We start from the raw sequence: 20510 nt of genomic DNA, 5'->3' as shown, positions 1-20510 counted from the left end.
GGGATTTGGAGTCGAATATTTCAGGGGAAAAAAAGCAATTTTCATCATCGGCCATCGGCGGAAAAGGGTTACTTTGAAAAATATAAATATAAAAAAATAATGCACGTGTGTAAATGTAGAAAAATGTAAATTTGAATTATGACATTGCACACAATTTTCAGTTTTTCCACAAATATTGCTGGAATTTTTTTTATTTATTTTTTTTTTTTTTCAGACAAAGACAAGCTAAAGACTTCAATGGTCAAAGTGACCCGCTGTGTGTTTAATCATCAAAAATAAATTTACTGCCGGGTAAATACATTTAATATGGCATGCAAGTTCTAAAAAATATTTTCTTGAACGTGAAAATAAGAAGCGCAACTTTAAAATGCTAACAGGGATCAGTTCGAGCGCATTTTTGAAGTGAAGACCTGCTGCTACTTGTACCTCGCAATTATTAATAATTGATAGTTGTTGTTTTTTGGTTTTGTTTTTTTTTCCCCATTTAGTTTTTTTTTTTTTTCTTTTTAACTCCAATTATAGCGCTCACTCGCGCGCACACACGCACTTAAAGGAATATGTCGCAGCAGACGGTCTCACACACACACACACACACACAGTCGATCTCACTCCCTCTGAAAATAATCACGACATTAAAAATTCAAGCCGCTCGTGTGTGTTTGCGGCTGTGTGTGTGTTTGTGCGCCCATGCGTGCCAGGCTTGGCGTGGCAGAGAGAGGGCACGCTCTCCATCTTGGCCGCTCACCTCTCTTCTTCTTCCTCCTCCTCCTCTGTTTGCCTTCCCTTCTTTTTCCTCCTCATTTTCTTCCCCTCATCCTCCACACACACACACACACACACTCCCGTCACGTTGCTTTTAAAGCTCGCCATTTCCGAGGTTTTGGGGCGGCTTCGTACTTCCGGACAAAATTGACAGTTTGGGGACGCGCCGCGTGCTTCGGTTTCGAGTTCGCAGCTCGGTTCGGGAAACGGGACGGCAAACAAATTGCCCGTTGTGCGGGTAACGGGATTATATTATATTTATTGCCGTTTAAAATGAAATTTCATTTTGAATCAAGGGCATCATCCCTTTTTTGTCGTAACAAACGTGTGAAGACAAACAATAGCCTCACAAATAAATTCATATTTGAATGTTTTGAGAAAATGACATTTATAATTTCAAATTCAACGTTAACTTGCTAGCATGGTTGCCTACGAAATACCCAGAAATATGTAAAATATATTACATTAGGCTAACAGCATTGCTATAACGGGATATTTGAATGTTTTGGGGGGAAAAACAAGACTTGCCCGGTATGAAATATTGTAATATTACCTGATCTGTCATACTTGTAAATTTTCCGTATACATGGGGGTGGATTAAACAAAACAAAACAAATCCTTTGTGGATTACGGTAACCTGGCAGATTGAACAAAAATATCTTTAAAATACTCCAAACATAAAAATACTTTACTTTCAATATTTAAGTACATTTAAATCCATGGAAAAGTACTTTTGCTACAGTATTTAAGTACAGCAAATGTCCGATTCTTTTTTTTTTTTTTTTTAAATATTCTTCGAGGTAACTTTTACCTCGCCCAAACTTGTTTTCTGTTCATATATTTGCACTCAAGTACTGTACTTTATGCAAAAATGTATTCTGATCATCAGCTCATTACGTAATCACGCCCGGATTTGGTCCTTAGCCGTTTTCCTTTTTTCGTCAGATCTTGCCCCCCAAGCCTCGGGTTTGACACCTGCGCGGTAACGCACGCCCCGCCACCCCCCGTGTCACTTCCTGTTTACGTTGACAGGCGGTTTCTCCATTAAAGTCACCATCCATCATCCCCGGGCCGCTGACACAATCGCGTCGTCGTCTGGTGTCAATTATTGAAATGTCTTTTTTTATTTTTTTCCCCTCCCCCACCTCCTGTTTCTCCCCCCGCACTTCTTTTTTTCTATTTATACGCACGCGTGCGTGTGGTCACCGAGGAGAGCCGTAATTGAACCCATTTGCCGCTTAGCGCCGGGTGGGACGGAACCTTGCCCCCTGTTTTGTGTTCCTCAGAGCCACATTTTGTTTTTCTCTCTATCTCTCTCATTCTCTCTTTCTCTCTCATTCTCTCTTTCTCTCTCTCTCTCTCTCTCACACACACACACTCTCAGAGAGAGGAGAGGATCTCGTGTTACGCGGCCCGACCGCGCAGATTTACGCGAATGTCTACTAGTCCATGAGCGATGATGGTTGCACGGCACCAAATCTTCTGACGTCCCGCCGCTTCCAACAACACGGAGTTTGATTTAGTGTCTCGTTCACGCCGAATCGGGAATCGCCCCCCCACCCCGTCGGGAATTATTCATTCCAACTTTTTTTTTTTTAAGCACTTGAAAGCGACTTTTTACAAGCTCACAGCGGGCAGGTATAAAAAAAAAAAGCGAAAGTTCAGGATGAAGTTCACCTCATAAAAATGTCAGGAATGACGCACATTTATGGTACATATTTATTAGTCTTTGTTTTACTCGTGAATAATGCTGTCGCCGCGTGTCATTTTTACCGCTTTGTTGGCGGTGTGCTGCACTTGAAAATACATAATTCAACCAGCTTTATTTGCATTGTGCATTTTTACTGGATCGTGGTGAAACAATAAAATACATTTTTGTCATAATTTCAGAAGATTGAATTACAATGGAAAATTAAAAAATAGAAACAGCAAAAAAAGTATATATAAAAGTATATACATGGAAACAGTGGTTTAAAAACGTATAACATATTTTTTAAATAAAGATTTCACAATAAAAATTCCATTGTTTAATTGACTACATTTACCCAGCAGTTGGTAATAATTTTTCTGACTTCCAAAAAAAAAACTTTGTTACAATAATTATTTTGCTCAAATTGAAAATCATCTTTTTGACAGGGGAAAAAAAGTGATAAAATCTTGATATATGAAAAATATACAGACCCCCCCCTCCAAATAAGTACTCAAAAATGTATGAACAATGTATCATACATGTATAATAATGTTGAAATGTCCAAAAAGTAATTAAATATTGTTACTTATTTGCAGTGGTCAAATGATGAAAGCACACACAGAGTTGTATATTAATTGTTGAAATAAAAGACTCCTCCCTAATAAATAAATAAAACCTTAATAATTATACATGCGTGATGATAATGTACTGTCTACAAAGTAATAATATAATGACGTATTTGCAGAAACCAGATATAGAAATAAGGGCATTTCCCCTAAAAACAAAAAAAAAGTTTTTGACTCGATGCATTATTATCATATTGTAATATCTACAAGGTAATTAAATTCTACTTTTTGCTTTGGCTGTTGACCGTACATTTTCTGTCTCTCTTTCTTTTTTTTTTTTTTTTTTTTTTTTTTTTTAATTTTTAGGGCCAAATACGGCGGAACCAATCCAGTGAGTATTTCTCACCTCCTTGCCCCCCCCCCTGCCCCCTCCTCCCTCCCTCCTCCCTCCCCCAAGTTCCTTTTTACTCTCTGCTTGTTTTTCAAAGAAGTCGCTCCGAAAGCCCGGCCAAGAGCAACACGGCCCGGGGAGGGGGGCAAATAGCTGTTCTTTTCCCGTGAACGTGAGCGTCGGCGTTTGTTTGCGTCCCGCCGGCGCTAAAGGGAGATTAATTGCCTAATTGGCCGCTCGTATTTGAACGTGTCACAAAACCATCCCTCGGCGTTTTCTGCTCCCAGCTGGGTTATCTGTCTCTGCTCCGGCGGGTCCCGCTGGAAAAACACAATTTTTTTTGTTTTTGTTTTTTTTATTTCCCCTCCTCTCCCCAAGGTTATGTTTTGATTATCGGGGCTTCGGAGGAGCTACTCGTCTCAGGACGGGCTAACTTTTGCGGCAATTTGCACAAGGATGGTGTCATTAATAACATCCAACAATAAACACGCCGTTTTCTGTCCGTGTACATTTTGGAACGTCAAACAAATCTTCCGTCCACAAATCACATTGCCGTTGTTAGTTTTTGACAATTTAAACGTGCTCTCAAATATCCAATTGACCTTCTAGCCATTTTTTGGGAATAGTTGTCGAACTCCATTTTGATTTTCCAGTATTTTTTTTTCATCAACCGTGTAAAGTCATGTGATCTGTTCCAGTGTCAAAATTTCTCCCCCGTCAAGCAATATTTAAGTGTACAATCAATGATTTTTACTACCAAAAAAAAATTAAGATTTTTCAGCTAACTGAATAAGCGTTAAAAAAAAAAATAATAATAAGTTAACTGTTCATATGGTGCGGTGCCATTTTCGCAGCCAGGAATTTATGTAGTTGTATCACTAGGCAGATTTCATAAAGGTCATGAGCACTGACCTTGTCGTTCGAGGATGCGTCCATGTGAGGTGAGGATCTTCGACCCGTGTATAATACGAGTTTGTGTTTTTCATATTTTTCAAGCAAATATACACAGTAAATATTATTGACAGATGTAAATATGGTATATCGGGGGTGTATCGACAAATATCGGGTCTGGTACAATCCGGGGTAACTCCCGCCTTAATTTACTGCAGCTTCAAAACGCGGTTGGGTAGAGCAGCAGGTGGGGCGCGGTCGTCGCTCTGTGGCTAAAAAAGTTGTTGTTTTGCCCCCCACCCCCTTTTTGCAGGCGATGAGCTGGCCAAAGGCAGAGTGCCCCCTTCGTACGAGTGAGTAGCTTCCTTCCCTTCTCGGAGGGGTGGGCAAACGTTCCGAGGGTCGCGTTTGGTTTTAAAAGGATCCAGCCGTGCATGCCGGTCAAAATTAGAAAGAAAATGAAGATATTAGTTGAGTTCAAATCTGTAGATTTCATACTAAATTATTTTTTTATGTATTTTATTGCTCATAATCAAGTTTTCTTTTAAGATATTTTGAACATTCGGGCTCACGTTATCTATGACTTGAAATTAAAGTATCATTACGTAACCAATAAATTTGTACAATTTTTAAAGGGCGTATTTTACTAGTACCCAAACCTAAGTTTTATGAAACGTTTTTATGTTTCAATAAGAAATGTTCATTTTTTGCAATTAGTTCACTTTTAATTAATCTCATATTTTTTTTCAGTTTCTGTATTGTATATAGCATTTCCTATTCTAATCCATAAATTCAATCATGCTCTTTTTAAATATTTCTAATGAAATGAACCATAATTGACCAATGATGTCAAAAAATTCTAATTCATATTTTGCAACATTTTTATTAAAGAATAGTTTGTAATTACAAGTGTTTCAACTTTTTTTTTAATCAAAAATAAGAATGATTCCATGTGATATTTTTGCTTTTTATTAGCTAGAGAAAAAAAAATCTGTTCCCTACTAATGAGATGGAAATAATTAAATAAAAAATGAAATCATTTAGCAAAACAAATTGCGGGGTGGAAAATGTTGAAAAGTTCCACAATTCCTGATGGCGCAAATGATCGGCGGGTCGGGTTCAACAACCGAGTCCCGTGGTTCTCCCGTTTGGCCCCGAAGCGCTCTTAACGTAACTTTTCTGCGCCGCAGACTGACCAACAACGACCTCTTGTCCCTGGACCCGCTCAGCCCGTTCCTGACCGCCGCCCCCTCCCAGCCCGCGTCCACGTCGGCAGGTACGCGGACGTTCGTTCGATGTCGAGGGCTGCGGTTCCGCCGCGCTCGCCTTTCGTGCCCGCGCTGTTTGCAGAGGCGTGACATTGGCGCTGACCCGCCGCCTAAGCTCAGCCGTAATCCGGCGTTAATTGGCACCTCGTCGGGGTCGAGCGGGTCGCGCGTGAAAGCCCCCCCTGGCACGTATGTTGTCAAACACTGTCTCGTTACTGTCAAAGCTTCAAAGTCAAAAAGAGCATCGGCGGATTATGTCTGCAAAGATCTCGCCACGTTTCATTTCTCCATTTTTGTTGTTGTTGATTTTCCACTTTTGTTTTGAATGAGTCAATTATTGTTTTGGGATGTATTCTGTACTTGCTCTCGTCAGACCTTGCCTGTATTGTCCTCTCATCTCCATCTTTTGTGACACAAGAGTCGCAAGCAGCACCAGGTAAACCCCCCCGCCCCAGTCCCCCCCCAACTAAAAGTCTTCTGATTTTATTTAACAATCGTCCTTATGTTTGTTCTATGTTAAATTGTGTGAGTATTGTTAACTTTTGTCGCTATTTTGTTGATTTTTATGTTTACAAAAATATATGGTCAAATAAGATTGGGGGGTAATAAGGCCAGAAAAATTGTATCCTAAAAAATGCTTCAAAGTTTTTTTCCAGCAATCCAAGAAATGATGCTACAGCAAGTCGAGGATCTTTATCTAGACAAAAGTAAAAAAAAAAAAGCACCTTGGTACCAAGGAAAATGTTGAAGTGGGTTGAGGCGCTTCATTTAGAGAAGACTAGTGCTTTGACGCTATCTCGTGACATCTTGCAACTACCGTAATTCCCGGCCTCGAGAGCGCACCTGGTTATAAGCCTCGGTACACAGAAAGAGTTCAACGCTAGCGCCGAGCTAATATTAAACTCTTTTTGTGTACCGAGGCGCGTAAAAGCCGCAAGTGCCCACATCGAATCCGACATTGAAACATCAGATATTTACAAAGAACGGCAGTACAGAGAGAGTTTAACGGTAGCACCGCCACTCTAACGCTAACCCTAGCACCGTGCTAACATGACCGGTTAAAAAAAAAAAAAAACATTCTGGTAAAAGTCACTGAGACACGGCAGCAACACGCTAGCGCAGCGCTAACAGGGCCCGGCCAGTAAAAGTCACTTCCTCGGCACATATATTCCACCGGTCTCACTCTTACCTTTTCAGCTTAAGTGCGGCCGTTAGGAAAAAATGGACAAATTAGCCGCATGACCGCATAAACCGCAGGTTTGAAAGCGTGTGTAAAAAAGTCGCGGCTTGTAGGGCGGAAATTACAGTAATTACAACGACTAACTGAGGGGCCGTCGTCGAGGGGGAGGGACTGTTTGAAATTGATGTCGGCGTTAGCGCTAAACCTTCAGGCTTGTGTTGGAAATCTGAAAATGTCAGGAAAAGCCTACTAAAACTGCTCAACTTGATCTGAGATGAATCAGAGGCACGTGTAATTGTGTTGCACGTTTGAATGTGACTGATTAGTTCTGAACTAGGCATTGTCCCCAGTGCACGCTAATCCAACCACTTATTAATATTATTATTATTTCCCTTTTTTTTTTTTTTTTTTCAATTTAGTTGTACAAGTCATAGGTCACATGACTGGTGGCAAAACGGGGCTTTTTGGACTGTTGACATTTGGTGTATTTTTATGCTTTGGCCCCCATTACCACCCCACAAAAGCTTCGGCGGAGACGGCGCCGGCCCCCGAGCGCTCCCCCCCCTCGGCCGAGCAGTCGAAAGACGTTTCCTCGTTCTCCTCGTCCGCGTCGTCTCCGCGGGACTCCCCGGAGAACCTTTTCCGGGCGCCCCGTCCGCCGCCCGCCAGGGCCCACAGCGCCCCCATCACGCTGCCGCCCGAACCGGCGGACTACGTCCGGAACTCGGAGGGCGGCGGCGAGGACGACGACCCGGCGGCGTCTTGGTCGCGGAGCCGGTGGATCGCCTTCGGGGACAACGTGGCCCCCGGACGCCGCCCCGGGCCCCCGCCGAGGCCCCGGTCCGGGAGAGCCGGCCGTTTCCTGTCGGACGATTCGGCCGACGCCTACGGAAAAGCGGCGGAAGGCTTTTCGGACGCTTTCTTCGGGTGGAGCGACGGGGCCACGCTAATATTTCCGGGTAACGTTTGCGACAGACGCTTGCGTTTTGACTCTGTTTGGGCTGCTTGATTTGATGATGACATTTTTCATGCATAGTGTTTGCCTTTTTTATTTGTATTTTGTTTTTATAACTTGCTGTCTGATTGCTTTGTAACGTTTAGCTTCAGTTTTTTTTTCATTCTGTTTGCCTGTTTATTTTTTTGTCTTTTGTAAATTGTGGCCATGTTTATTTTTTTGACTTGCCTATTTTTGGGTGTTTTTTTTTTTTTTAATTTGTATTTTGACTTGCCTGATTTGCTTTTGTTTTATTGTTGTATGCATTTTTAAATGTTACTCTTATTTTTCCAGCTTTTGCCAATGCGCACATTTTAACTTGGCATTTAGTCTTTATTTACATTAATTTTATATACATATATTTTTTTTGAGTAATTGCTGTTTTGATTTTATTTTTACTTTTTTGTGTATGTTTTTTTTAATTTGCATATTTTCCATGCTTTGTTTGAAATGGTTTTTGCTCCTTTTTTTAAAATGTTTGTACCCACTTCTGTTCTTTTTTCTTGTTGCCTGTATTAAGTGTTTTGTTGAATTGTTTTTTTTTTTGTATTTCGTGCAGGCCGCCATTTATTTTTTTTTTTTGCGATTGTGAATTTATTTGTCACGGCTTTCGCCCGAGTTCTGTCATCGACCGTCCTTAACGGCTCGACCTCAAAGTGTTTCCCCCCGCGCTGCGTTTTTGCCGCTAAGTGCCGTCTTGCGCTTTTCTGCTTTTTTTAGCGCCCAACCGGCCGACGACCCCGCTGACGGCGGGCGCGCTGGTGCCGCCGCCCCGGCCCTCCTCCCGACCTAAACTCCCCGTGGGAAAACTGAGCGGCATCAACGAAATTGTGAGCGGAAACAAATTTTGTAGAATTGCTGGAGGGTTTGGCGCTAGTGTGACTTTTTTGTTTTGTTTTTTGGGTTCAGGCGAGACCCTTCAGTCCGCCCAAGGCGCCCGGCGCCAGTCCGCCGCCCGCCGCTCCGCTGGCCCGCACCGAGAGTTCGTCTTCGCTGTCCTCGAACGCCTCGCTCAGCGCCGCAAACACGCCTACTGTGGGTAAGGAGAACGCCGTCAGCTATGCGAATGGCCGCAGCGTTACGCTCTCACTTGTTCTTTTCCTCCTCTGAACTGTTCTTTTTTTCCATCATCCACTCTTTCCCCTTTTCTTCATCCGTCTCTCTCTGTCTCTCCTTTTCGCTTTGTTTCCTGTATTAAATTCCTTCATTTCTTCTTCTTTTCATTCCTTCTTGCTATCATCCATCCCTTGTTTTTCTTTATCACTGCTTTCGTCCTTTGTTATGTTCCTCTTTTGAAATCTCTTCTTTGTCATCTAACTCTTGCCTTCTGCCTGCATTTCTTTTTTCAATCCTGCTTTTATTTTTCCTTTCCTTTTCCTGTCCTGACATCCTTTGTTTTTCCTTCTTTCTTCCCGTTCTTCGGTGTCTTGCCAGGCCTCGATCACTTTGTTCCCGTCCACTTTTCCTGCCGTGCGTCAGAATTCTCCTCCTTCTCCTCTCCAGCTTCTTTTGCTTCTTCCCTTCTTCCCAGTCGAAGTGAGTGTCCCCCCCCCCCCCCGTTCCCTGACATTCCCCCCGCCCCAAAAATGCACGCAATGCAACAGGATTCGAATCACGAATTGAGAGTTGACACAAAATTGTGCGTCGTGTGCATTTTTCACTCCCCCCCCCCCTCACATTTGTGCCCCCCCCCCTCCTCTTTGCTTATTTTCCTTTTTAAAGAAGACGACACGTTTGTCTCCAAGCTGCCGACGTTTGAGAGGCGATGTGAGACTCCTGCAGGTACCCGTCCTGGGGAAGACGCTCCCCCATGTTCTCATAATCACTTTCTTTAATTTCACTGGCTGCTTTTATTTTGTGAAGAATTGTAACTTTTCCAGCGTGCCGCCTCCTCCTCTCTCACTCCCTTTTATTTGTTTGTTTGTGCGTGTTTTTGTTTTTTTTGGGGGGGTTTCGCACCGCTCCGGCCCACCAGCCGCCGCTCTGCATCCAAACGGCTCCCCTTTCTATTTGTTCGAACGTGAACGTTCCTGATAAGGCCGGGCGATTTCATTTCTGGCGCACGTGCCCGCCGATGTGCACTGCTTACACTAACTAACAATGTGGCTGCAGACCGCAAGGACGTGCTTTCCGAAAAGCACGGGCAAATGTTGCTAACTCAAAAAAAAAAAAAAAAAATAAAAATAGACTTGAAAATAAATTAAAAAAAAAAAAAAAACACGAGAAGCCATTTGTGTATTTCTGCAACAAAAGGTTCACAAAGGTAACTTTTTGGAGTCGACTGTAACGTTAAACGGCAACTGTGATGAACTGCATCGTCAATTATTCCATTTTTGTCATTGGGATTTTGTTGGCATGTTACAGCGAGCCGATTTCTGTTTGGGGTTGACTTGAATGCAAAAAAAAAAAAAATCACAAGCATAACATAGAAAATAAGTGGTAATAGTGTAACAAAAAAAATGCACACCGTAGCAGGACTGCAATAGATGAGCTGCCAAATCGTGGGGATTGCTGCGTTTAAAAGGTTCCATTATTTTTGTGTAAGTTGATGCCTTGAAAATATGTTATCAAACGTTAGACATGTAGAAGGTGATAACAAATGAAGGTGCGTGGAAAAATGACAGACGCTTAGCATAGAGGAGCCATATTTAATGCCGAAGTCGTTCACCCGCTTCCGCTTGTCTCGGACGACTGGATCTCCACGTGGATCCGGTGAGTAAGTCACGGAAGAGTTTGAAAGCGTAGAAAAGTCCGGACGCGTACAAATACTTCATTGTTGGATCTGTTCTCAACGGGGAGATGAAGTGCGGTCGGCTACACGTTAACCTTTGCCGGAATCCATCCGTCTTTTCAGCTAGTGTTCAATACAAATACCGATATTTAAATAAATGAACCCTGGTTTTACACAAACCGCATTTATTAACTATGATTGGGGAAAACAAAGAAGACGGCGTGGTCTCCACGGAACGTACACGGAAGCGTGTTGCGGCCACACGCGCACACGCCTTTTTTTTTTTTTTTTTTTTTAAAATACGCATTGTTCTCAAATGAGTCAATGAGCATTATAAATACTTTGTGATTTGAGATTAAGAATATTTTTTTAGATGAAATGAAGTGATTGCTACACAGGCGTGTGTGTATTTTGGTTGGGCACCATCAATCACGTTTAACTCGCGAAATCCGTCGATCTTTTCCGGTCTTTTCAGCTGATACTCCATAGAATGATCGTCTGTTGTGACAACCAACAGCGCAACAGGTCTCGGGTATTGTAAATATTGTCCTCCGGTTCAATGTCGAGCGGCTCCGAGCGCCATGTGCACGAGTTTTATCAGACGGGGGATAAAAACGGCAAAACTTGATGATGAGATTTGATGTGACCTCGGTCCTCTCCCTCGCCGCCGTCCAGGCACGTCGCGCGGCCCCAGCCCCGTGACGCTGGCGTCCCAGGATGCTTTGCCCATCGCGGTGGCCTTCACGGAGTCGGTCAACGCCTACTTCAAAGGTGCCGACCCCGCCAAGTGAGTCTCGCAATCTCCTCTTCGATTCGCATTCCTTCCCTTCATCCCTCCTCAGCCCTTCCCAAAGTGTAATTCCTTCTTTCTTTCCTTCACTCATCCCTCCCTTTCCTTCCATCCTTCATCCCATTTCCTTCCGACCTCCCTTTCTGTCCATCATTCCCTTTCCTCTTCCCTTCCTTCATCCCTCCTTACCTTTTTTCCTTTGCTCTTCCCTTTTTGCCATCATTCTTTCTTTCCCACATTCCTTTCATTTATGCCCTCTTTCCTTCAACTGTTCCTGCGTTCCTAATTTGCTTCACCCAGGCCCCAACTCCCTTCTTTCGATCTTTCCTTCATCCATCCTTCCTCTTCTGCCTTCCCTCCATTTTACTTACCGCTAATTATCACTGAGACAGCTCAGCGCTAACAGGGCCGGAAAAAGTCCCTTACTCGGCACATGTATTCCAATTGAACATTTCACAAGCAATACTAGCGGAATCCTCCAACCCGAGTCCAAACCCAGACCTGTTTGGAAATCGGAGCCGCTTGTTTGTGTTTACAACGTATAATATAATCAGACTGGGAGGCACCAGGGTAGGGTGTGAAGTCCAAATAGATTTGAGGGTCCTAGGTGATGACTTCCATATTTAGCTGTTTTGTCAACACGCTGCCTGTAGGGACGGGAATCTCAAACCGGGTCTCCCTCGTGGAAGACGCGGCTGCCCCTTGTTGGCCTTTTAAAGAGGATTTCACTCGTTCTCCAGGTGCATCGTGAAGATCACCGGCGACATGACGCTGTCGTTCCCTTCGGGCATCATCAGGGTGTTCACGGGCAACCCCTCGCCGGCCGTGCTTACCTTCGAGTTGAAAAATACGGGCCGGCTGGAGCAGATCCTCCCCAACCAGCAGCTTCTCTTCAGGTAAAACCTTTTTTTTTTTTTTTGAGGATCCGGGCGGAACGCACGATCCGGAGGCAAACGTGTAAACGGAGGGTGAAATTGAATTAGCGGGCAGACCCTGAACGTGTCATTAAGCTGTCAGGGAAATACTTTCCAGCAGACGCGCGCCTGGAATAGCAAACATCGGGCCGGCTTCGCGGGACGTCCGCTCCCTTTGGCGAGCACGCCCGCTTGCGGTCGGGCCCTTTTTTTTTTTAAATGCGTGGAAAAAAAAAAATGACTCTGTCGTCCGGTGTGATGTCATCGCCGTGTTAATTGGTCCGGGTGGCCCGAGTAAAAAGACGACAAGTCAGGATGTTGATGATGTTTGTGTTGAATTTAGAACATCTATTAAATGCTATATATATATATATACCAGACTCAATGTGAACAGCAGGAAAAATAGTCAAATTATGTATTTCAGTGTAGGATTAAAAAGCTACAAGAATAGGCAGCGGCACCACTACTCATGGGTCAACAAATTATACTGCGTATCTCAGTGTAGCTGATTTTCCATCCCATAATTCTTCCTCCGGAGCGGTCGCAAATTGGACCCGTTCTCGCATTTGAGTCATCGTCTTCCCGCTTTCAACTCCACTGGACTAATCGGATCAAGCGGAATTCGCGATTTAGCGGCCGGTGGGACCCGACGGGAGCTTCGCGCGCAGAAATGCGACGGAGGAATGAATAATTGAGCGTACGATTTATTCCTTTTACGCCTGCGACGCGTCGTGACTCGCCTGCCGAGCAGCGATCCGTCCCGGAGCGACTCGGAGTCCAAGAACTTCTGGTTCAACATGCAAGCGCTGACCGCCTACCTCAGGAAAGCCTCGGAGCAAAATCCCGCCGCCTCCTACTACAACGTGGACATCCTCAAGTACCAGGTCAGTGCACGCCGCGCCGACTGCGTCGTATGAAAAGTCAACCGGTGCAAAACCGCGACGTGAGAGTGGCGCCGCCCTCGTAACTTGAAACTGTCATATTTCCAATCGTCTTTCCCAAGTAAAAAAAAAAAAAAGGAAATGAAATAGCATTTATGTGGTGCAGGCGCGACCTCCTCCCCCCCCCAAAAAAAAAAAAAAAAAAGAAATTGCACTCTTAGGTGTTTTGTAAAAACATACAGTAAAAACTGAATTGAAAATAATTTAAAGAACAAAACAGTTGATGTCATGTAATTCAATAACCATTGTGCTGCTCCTTCTGTTGTGTGCACATTTGCCACTAGGGGGTGCCATAATAAATAAATTAAAAAGTATGTGCGTTCATCTGAGATGACACGCTGTGGCGACCCCGAAAGGGAGAAGCCGAAAGAATATATATATATTTGAAACACAAGACAATCAGAACCAAGTGTTTTGGGGTTATAAAGAATATGTGAGCGTTGTTGCATGTGTTGCTAGGATTTGTGTTCAAGTACAATTTGCATGCTTAAATGTGCAGTACGGCCTCGGTTCTCGACCGCAATCCATGACAGAAGGCGGTTCGAGAAGAAATTTGTTCGAAAACCGAATCGATATTTCCCTTTGCAATTAATGGAAAAGGAAATAATGTGTTCCAAGCCTAAAAAAAATTGGCTTTTTTTTTTTTTTAAAGCATTTTTTTTTAGGTTTTCCTGATAATAAATTGCATAGTAGAAATGTATATACATGTACATGTATAGTTTAAGTACTTTATATAAGCAAATGATTTAATAAATGTATTTATTTTTTGCTTTAAATGTATGTTTTAGTGGTAGAGTAGGCTAGGCTGGGAACGCATTGCCATATCTGTTGCAACTCTAGCCATGTAAACTTGTTTTTTATATTAAACAAAAGTATAGCATAACTTTAAACGAGCAAAAATGAGGGGGGGGTTGAAAATTTGTTTTTTTATTTTTACCGAAAGTAACATTCAAAAACATTAATTCGTAACTCGAGTTCACGAAATCTTTGAAACAAAACAGAAATGCTAATGGAACAGAGCATTATTAAAGTTGATGAGAAAAAAACAATGCAAAATTATCAAGGACTGTATCAAATCTCTTCAGTGGGGATGACAACGAGCGTCGTGGATCAGCTGAAAAGAAATCTCCAAATATTCAATCAAAAACCGATTTGACGTTGGAGAACCGAGTATTCACTTTACTGCAACAGCTAACGTGCGGCGTTGCGTTCAGGTGCAGTCGGACGGGATCCGCTCCACGCCGCTGAACCTGGCCGTGTACTGGAAGTGCGCGACCAACTCCACGGAGCTGCGCGTGGACTACCGCTACAACCCGGACTCCATGGCGGCACCGGGCCCGCTGGGCAACCTGCAGGTCCTGGTGCCGGTGGACGGGGGCGTCACCCACATGCAGTCGCTGCCCGTCGCCCTCTGGTGGGACCCCCGCGCACAAAGGAACCCTCAAACTGCTTTCTCCCGGGGGGCCCCCCTTAAACTAATCAATCGTTTTTTTTTTTTTTTTTTTCATTCGAGTGTTTTCAAAACTTGAGATTTTGCAATCACTGATATGATTGTGATGTATGAATAACGTTACCAGTATAATACACAAACATTATACAATATTTTGCCTTTATTATTTTGAAGCTTTTTATGTATTTTGTCCTTCCAGGAACGGCGAGCAGAATAAATGTCTGTGGAAGCTGAGCGACATTTCAGAGAAGTCTGAAAACGAAGGTGCCGTCTTTTATTTCATATTTCATATTTTTGAAACGTCGACGCGCGACTCCGCTGATTTCCGCGTGGTTTTTCGGTGACAGGCGCCGGGTCTCTGCGGGCCAAGTTCGAGGTGTCCGACGGGCCGTCCACCCCCTCCACGCTGGCCGTTCAGTTCCTGAGCGAGGGCGGCACCCTGTCGGGCGTGGACGTGGAGCTGCAGGGCGGCGGCTACAGGCTGTCGCTCAGCAAGAAGAGGTTTGCCACAGGTGAGGACGCCCGAAAATTCAAGGCGCGCGTAAACCCGGCTAGCGATAAATACGGCGAGTTCTCGGCCCGAAACCTTTCGACTTTACCACGCCCGAGCCTCGTCCTCCATTTTGTCCCCAGCGCCATCGTGGTTCTGCTAAGCTCAATCTTTGTGCGCTGGGAGTTTATTTGCCCGTTTCGCCCACTTTTTTACACGTTACGGCCCAAAAGAAGAGCGCTGGAACCGAAGTTTATCATCCATGCATCCATTTTCTTTGCCGCTTATCCTCACGAGGGTCGCGGGGAGTGCCGGAGACTATCCCAGCTGTCAACGGGCGTGGCACACCCTGAACTGGTCGCCGGCCAATCGCAGGGCACACGGAGACAAACAGCCGCAGTCTCAATCTCACCAATTTAGCGTGTCCAATTAAACCCACGCAGGGACGGACATGGAAACTCCACACAGGCGGGTCCAGGATCGAACCCAGCGACCTCAGAACTGTGAGGCCAACACTTTACCAGCTAATCCACCGTGCCACCAAAACTCATCTTTAAAAAACACACGCTTTATGCGGTGATGCGGTTAATTTGTGCATTTTTTTTTTTTTTTTTTTCTAACGGCCGCAAGGGGGCACTCGAGGGGAAAAGGTGGAATATATGTGCCGAGGAAGTGACTTTTACCGCTCCGGCCCTGTTAGCGCCGCGCTAGCGTGTTACTGCCGTGTCTTGAGTGATTTTTACCGGTATGTTTTCTTTTTAACCGGCCCTGTTAGCGTGGCGCTAGTGTTAGCACGTCGCTAGCGTTAAACTTTTTCTGTGCGCCGTCTTTCTTTGTAAATATGTCGTGTTTTGCGGCTTTTACGCAGGTGTGGCCTGCGTGTGTACCAAATGGTATTTCCTTGACAAACGTACCGGGTGAGGCTTATAATCAGGTGCGCTCTGTAGGCCGGGAATTACGGTAGTTTTTTTTTCTGTAAAGCACCAACACCCACCCATTTTCCATGCCGCTTTTCCTCACGAGGGTCGCGGGAATGCTGGAGCCAATCCCGGCGGTCATTGTAAATTTCGACTTTAATGGTGAAATCCGAGTCAAGTCGCTAGCGTAGGAACGGGCCATAAACGTCTCCCTGCGTATGGTACCAAAGCTTTTTTCGAGCTCTTTACCGATGTGAGTTTGTTCTCATGCCACAATCGAGGTGCGACAAATCACGGCAAGTTTGATATCGTATTAAAGTTGCCGAGGAGGAGTAAGCGCGACGTTTATTTTGTCAAGATGTGACGTCACCACTTGTCAACTTGTCACTGTCGCTTTTCCCCTTCAGGTCGCTACATGGCAGATTGCTGAGGCTGTGACGATGGGAAAGGGAGAGAGAGAGAGGGGGGGGATGGTTGGGGGGGGGGTCAAAAAAAATTCAAAAAGCCTTAACTCACTTTCACCCCACCCACCCCCGCCCCCGCCCCCGCCCCCGCCGCTTGGAATCACTACAATAAAGCAGCACTGAGTACTCAACACTGTTAAACGCAAAGGTGAGCTTTTCGCGGGGGTTGGCTCGGCATACCTTACGGATTCATCCAAATCATCTTTGTATATTTGAAATCATAAAATCAGGAAGATGAAAAAAAAACTAACAATCTTTTCAGGCGCTCTTTTGTATATTTTGTGTATTTTTGTTTTTTTTTTTTTCACCGCGACTCCGCACAAAAAAAATCTCGATGATTATTTTGTCTTTATTTGTGCAATGAAGGAACGCGTCCGTTTCATCGCACGAAAAGAGGGATGGAAAGAAACAAAACAAAAAACGGGACCTCAGTGCCTCCTCGCCGGTTTTATTTCCAACGCACGTTCGGGTTTCAGGGCTCTTTTGTCGACGTCCTTTTTTTAAATGTTTTTTTTTTTTTTTTAACCAACAGCAAAAACGTTGCGATGCTTTAAAAATGAATTTGTAGCCTTTCAGCGAAACTTGAAGATTATTTTGCCTCATATGACATTTTGTGGCCCCCACCCCACCCGCCTCGTCAGCCAACAAACAAAAACGTGCCTGAACGATAGCGCCACCTGTTGCTAGGATGCCGAAGGGAAGACGTCTTCCGCAAAATACATTTTTTTGTTTTTCTTTTCAGTCCGAATGCCGGCTAAAACCGCGTCGTCGTTTGTGTCCCATAACCTGAAGATTTCTTATTTTTTCATTTTTGACCAGTGATGGCTTTTGTCTATCTTGGACAAAAAAAAAAAAAAAAAACAACATTTCTAATCGACCGATGGGCCTCGTCCGTTGCGGCGTCCGCCATTTTGAAGCGCCACTTTCAGCAAGCTGGTTCTTGCTCGCCCCGAACAATAAACGATATTAACTGGAAAAATAGAAAAAAAATGAAAAAAAGAAATTCTATTTACGAGCCTCCATCTTTGGTCACTTTTTTTTTCTTTTGTTTGTATTTAACAGATTTCCCTTTTTTTAAGAAAAAAAAGGAAATTTGTGTAAATGATTCTTATAATTTGTACATTTTTTTTTTTTTTTACACGTATCAGCCACTTTGTTTCTCTGCATAATGATTTCTCACTGTGCCTGTATTAAATGTGTAATATATGAATATATACAAATATATGAATGACTACTTTGAGGGCTCGGTGTCATTTCTTTCCACTATATATTTTTGGCACTCGCATCAGAAATGCATGATTTCTTTGATTCCATCTCATCGCAGTTTTACTGTTTTACCAAAACCGTTTACGGTCGTTTCCGGCCTACAAGCCACAACTTTTTTCACACGCTTTCAATCCTGCGGTTTATGCGGTGATGTGGCTAATTTGTGCATTTTTTATGACAGCCGCTAGGGGGCACTCCAGCGGAAAAGGTAAGAGTGAGACCGGTTGAATGTGTGTGCCGAGGAAGTCACTTTTAACGGTCCGGCTCTGTTAGTTCTGTGCTCGCGTGTTACTGCCGTGTCTCAGTGATTTTTACCGGTATGTCTTTTTTTAACCAGTCCTGTTAGCGCGGCACTAGCATTAGCGAGGTTGCGCTAGCGTTAAAGTCTGTGTACCGTCTTTGTAAATATCTCTTGTTTCAATGTGGGCACTTGCGGCTTTTACACAGCTGCTACCAAATAGTATTTCGTTTACAAATGTACTGGGTGAGGCTTAGAACCACTTGCGCTCTGTAGGCCGGGAATTACGGTATTACATGTATTTCTAATATGCAGTTTATTATGAAGAAAAGCTAAATAAAATGCTTTAAAAAGCCTATTTTTATTAAGGATTGGAACGCATTATTTTGTTTTCCTTTCATTGTAATGGAAAATACCAATTTGGATTTCAAACAAATCACTTCTTGAACCGCGTTCTGGAACGGATTGTGGTCGAGAACTGAGGTTCCAGAACTTTTGTCATTTTGCCACAAGCTTCATATTTTTTAGAGGGGCTTAATTCAATCCCCCCCCCCCCAAATAAAAAAAAATGTCAAATTTATCTGGAAAAATGTGTCAAACCACGTACTGCCAAATGACTGGATTTTTTTTTTTTTTTTAATGTGACGTCTTTTTTTCACAAATTTGCAATGTCCGGTGAAACCCAAATATTTAATTTTGCCGTTAGAAGCGCAATTATGTATTGTCCTTTGACTAATCCAAACTGCACCAAAAAAAATCTTCTAATCGAAGAACTTTTGAGGTACACAATTTTTTTCACGGGACCGCTACCACAAAACAACTATTGAGTATACAGCAATACTACTGCAATTAATACAAAGTTGACCTCACAGTGTATGTTTTTATGATTTTCATGAAATATAAGCGTCTTCGCTTCCTGTATATTGTTAAACGCTGTCCAAGAAAAACCGCGTCCATCCTCATCTTTGGACTCTTTTAACCGTTTTATGAAACATTAAAGATAAATGACTGCTGTTCTTTGGATAAAATAACCCCCCCCCCCCCCAAAAAAAAAAAAAAAAAAGAAAATAACGCAAGCGAGCCAAAGTTTTCCCCGTCAGGTGACGAGGACGAGCTCGGGGTCCGGTGTTGTTTTTTTTCCCCGGGCGAAGATTTGCGAGGGTTCCGTCGTATCCGACGGCTCCAGTGAGAGAATTTTATGGAAATATGTTCACAGATGATAAAATAACCAGTTGATACAACAGCCCGGACGAAAAGCGACATATTTCCAAGTTTCACACCAAGCTGAGAGTACTGCGGTGATTTCCGCGCCGATATTTGGATCAACGGCCGGGCCGGGCTCGGAAAACCGCAAGCCGTTAACGACTATTTAAGGGAGTCCACTTTGAACCGGGCCGTCTGGTGTCGACGGGACGACCCCGAACGTCGAGAGACTCTCCGCCGTCTTTGTAGTCGGTGTTTGCCCAAAGGCCCGGCGGAGTCGTCGGCTTTCCCCGCATCGCTGACGTTTACGGACCGTTTAGAATTGATGTGGCCCTTTGCTCCGGGCGAACAGAACCATCTGAACAAACAAGACCCCGCCGTAACTCAGCTGCGTGAATATGGACTCCCCGCTCCTCTTCGGATTCCCCGTCCCCCGCGGGACTTCTCTTGGAATAACTCGGACCGCGACGGCCGACGGGTCACGTTTTCCACCAGAGACGGCGTTCAACTATCCTGTGAAATAATCAACTTCATCTTCCTGTGTAGTCATCCAGATCATCGGAATCCACAACGGTTGAATCCAGGGACCTGGACTGTTCGTCTTTGTCGGTGATGTTTCACCTTTAAACCGAAAGAAGGGGAAACGGCTTCAACCAGACCAGAACAGTCCGGTTGCTTTGACTCAACCTTGGCGCAGAATCGACTCGTTGGACACAAGTGAGAAACCTAAAACTGTTCTGCCGTCAGACAAGCGCAGCCGGGAAGCGACTCACCGGCCGACTGAAAAGGCCGATGAACAAAAAGCGACCAAACGGGTGCACTTGAGCAACAAACTAATCAAGCAAATAGCCTCCGCTAACTAATCCACCGAAGCCCAATCGACCTGTCGACCAGAACTCGTGCAGACCACCGACGGACCAGCCCACCAAGCAATTCTCACTAGCAAACAAACGTACCAATCAGTTCAACAAATCATCCAAAATTGTCCAAGCCATCCGTCAACCGACCTCTCCGCCTGGTCGATCAAATCAACAAACCAAGCGACCAATCAATTGACATCAGCGTCAAGCTGAGTCAACGACTACCGAAATATCCCCGGCCTACAGAGCGCACCTGGTTAGAAGCCTCGGTACACAGAAAGAGTTTAACGCTAGTGCGGCGCTAGCGTTAAACTCTTTCTGTGTACCGAGGCTTCTGACCAGGTGCGCTAACGCTAGCGCCGCATCACTGGATAAACCACAGGGTTGAAAGCGTGTGAAAAAAGTCGCGGCTTGCAGGCCTGAAATTACGGTAATTGAAAAGTAACCAACCCACCAATCAGTGACCAATGTCAGCAGAAACGAAGCAACAAATCCAATCCTCAT

The 20510-nt window shown here is 44.2% G+C and overlaps 1 protein-coding gene across 7 annotated transcripts in view; it reads left to right on the top strand.

Annotated features, from left to right (window-relative positions):
• The window catches only part of fcho2 (FCH and mu domain containing endocytic adaptor 2), a 47249-nt gene extending 29570 nt beyond the window's left edge, over positions 1 to 17679 (top strand). For 2 of the 7 annotated variants that reach the window (XM_061801020.1, XM_061801024.1), the window contains exons 15-28: positions 3385 to 3409; positions 4614 to 4653; positions 5491 to 5576; positions 5942 to 6004; positions 8463 to 8572; positions 8652 to 8781; positions 9465 to 9524; positions 11149 to 11260; positions 12004 to 12159; positions 12929 to 13061; positions 14333 to 14532; positions 14768 to 14832; positions 14916 to 15080; positions 16383 to 17679. In XM_061801020.1, coding sequence (XP_061657004.1) covers positions 3385 to 3409; positions 4614 to 4653; positions 5491 to 5576; positions 5942 to 6004; positions 8463 to 8572; positions 8652 to 8781; positions 9465 to 9524; positions 11149 to 11260; positions 12004 to 12159; positions 12929 to 13061; positions 14333 to 14532; positions 14768 to 14832; positions 14916 to 15080; positions 16383 to 16405 — 1368 coding nt within the window. In that variant the 3' untranslated portion in view covers positions 16406 to 17679. Of the gene's footprint in view, positions 1 to 3384; positions 3410 to 4613; positions 4654 to 5490; positions 5577 to 5941; positions 6005 to 7167; positions 8573 to 8651; positions 8782 to 9464; positions 9525 to 11148; positions 11261 to 12003; positions 12160 to 12928; positions 13062 to 14332; positions 14533 to 14767; positions 14833 to 14915; positions 15081 to 16382 lie in introns of those variants that run through there. The other 5 variants (XM_061801021.1, XM_061801022.1, XM_061801023.1 and 2 more) reach the window with 5 other exon arrangements.
• The last annotated feature ends 2831 nt before the right edge of the window (positions 17680 to 20510 follow it).

This window comes from Syngnathoides biaculeatus, chromosome 17, assembly GCF_019802595.1.
Source record: "Syngnathoides biaculeatus isolate LvHL_M chromosome 17, ASM1980259v1, whole genome shotgun sequence".
Classification (NCBI taxonomy): domain Eukaryota; kingdom Metazoa; phylum Chordata; class Actinopteri; order Syngnathiformes; family Syngnathidae; genus Syngnathoides; species Syngnathoides biaculeatus.
This window is presented reverse-complemented; position numbering and strand designations above follow the sequence as displayed.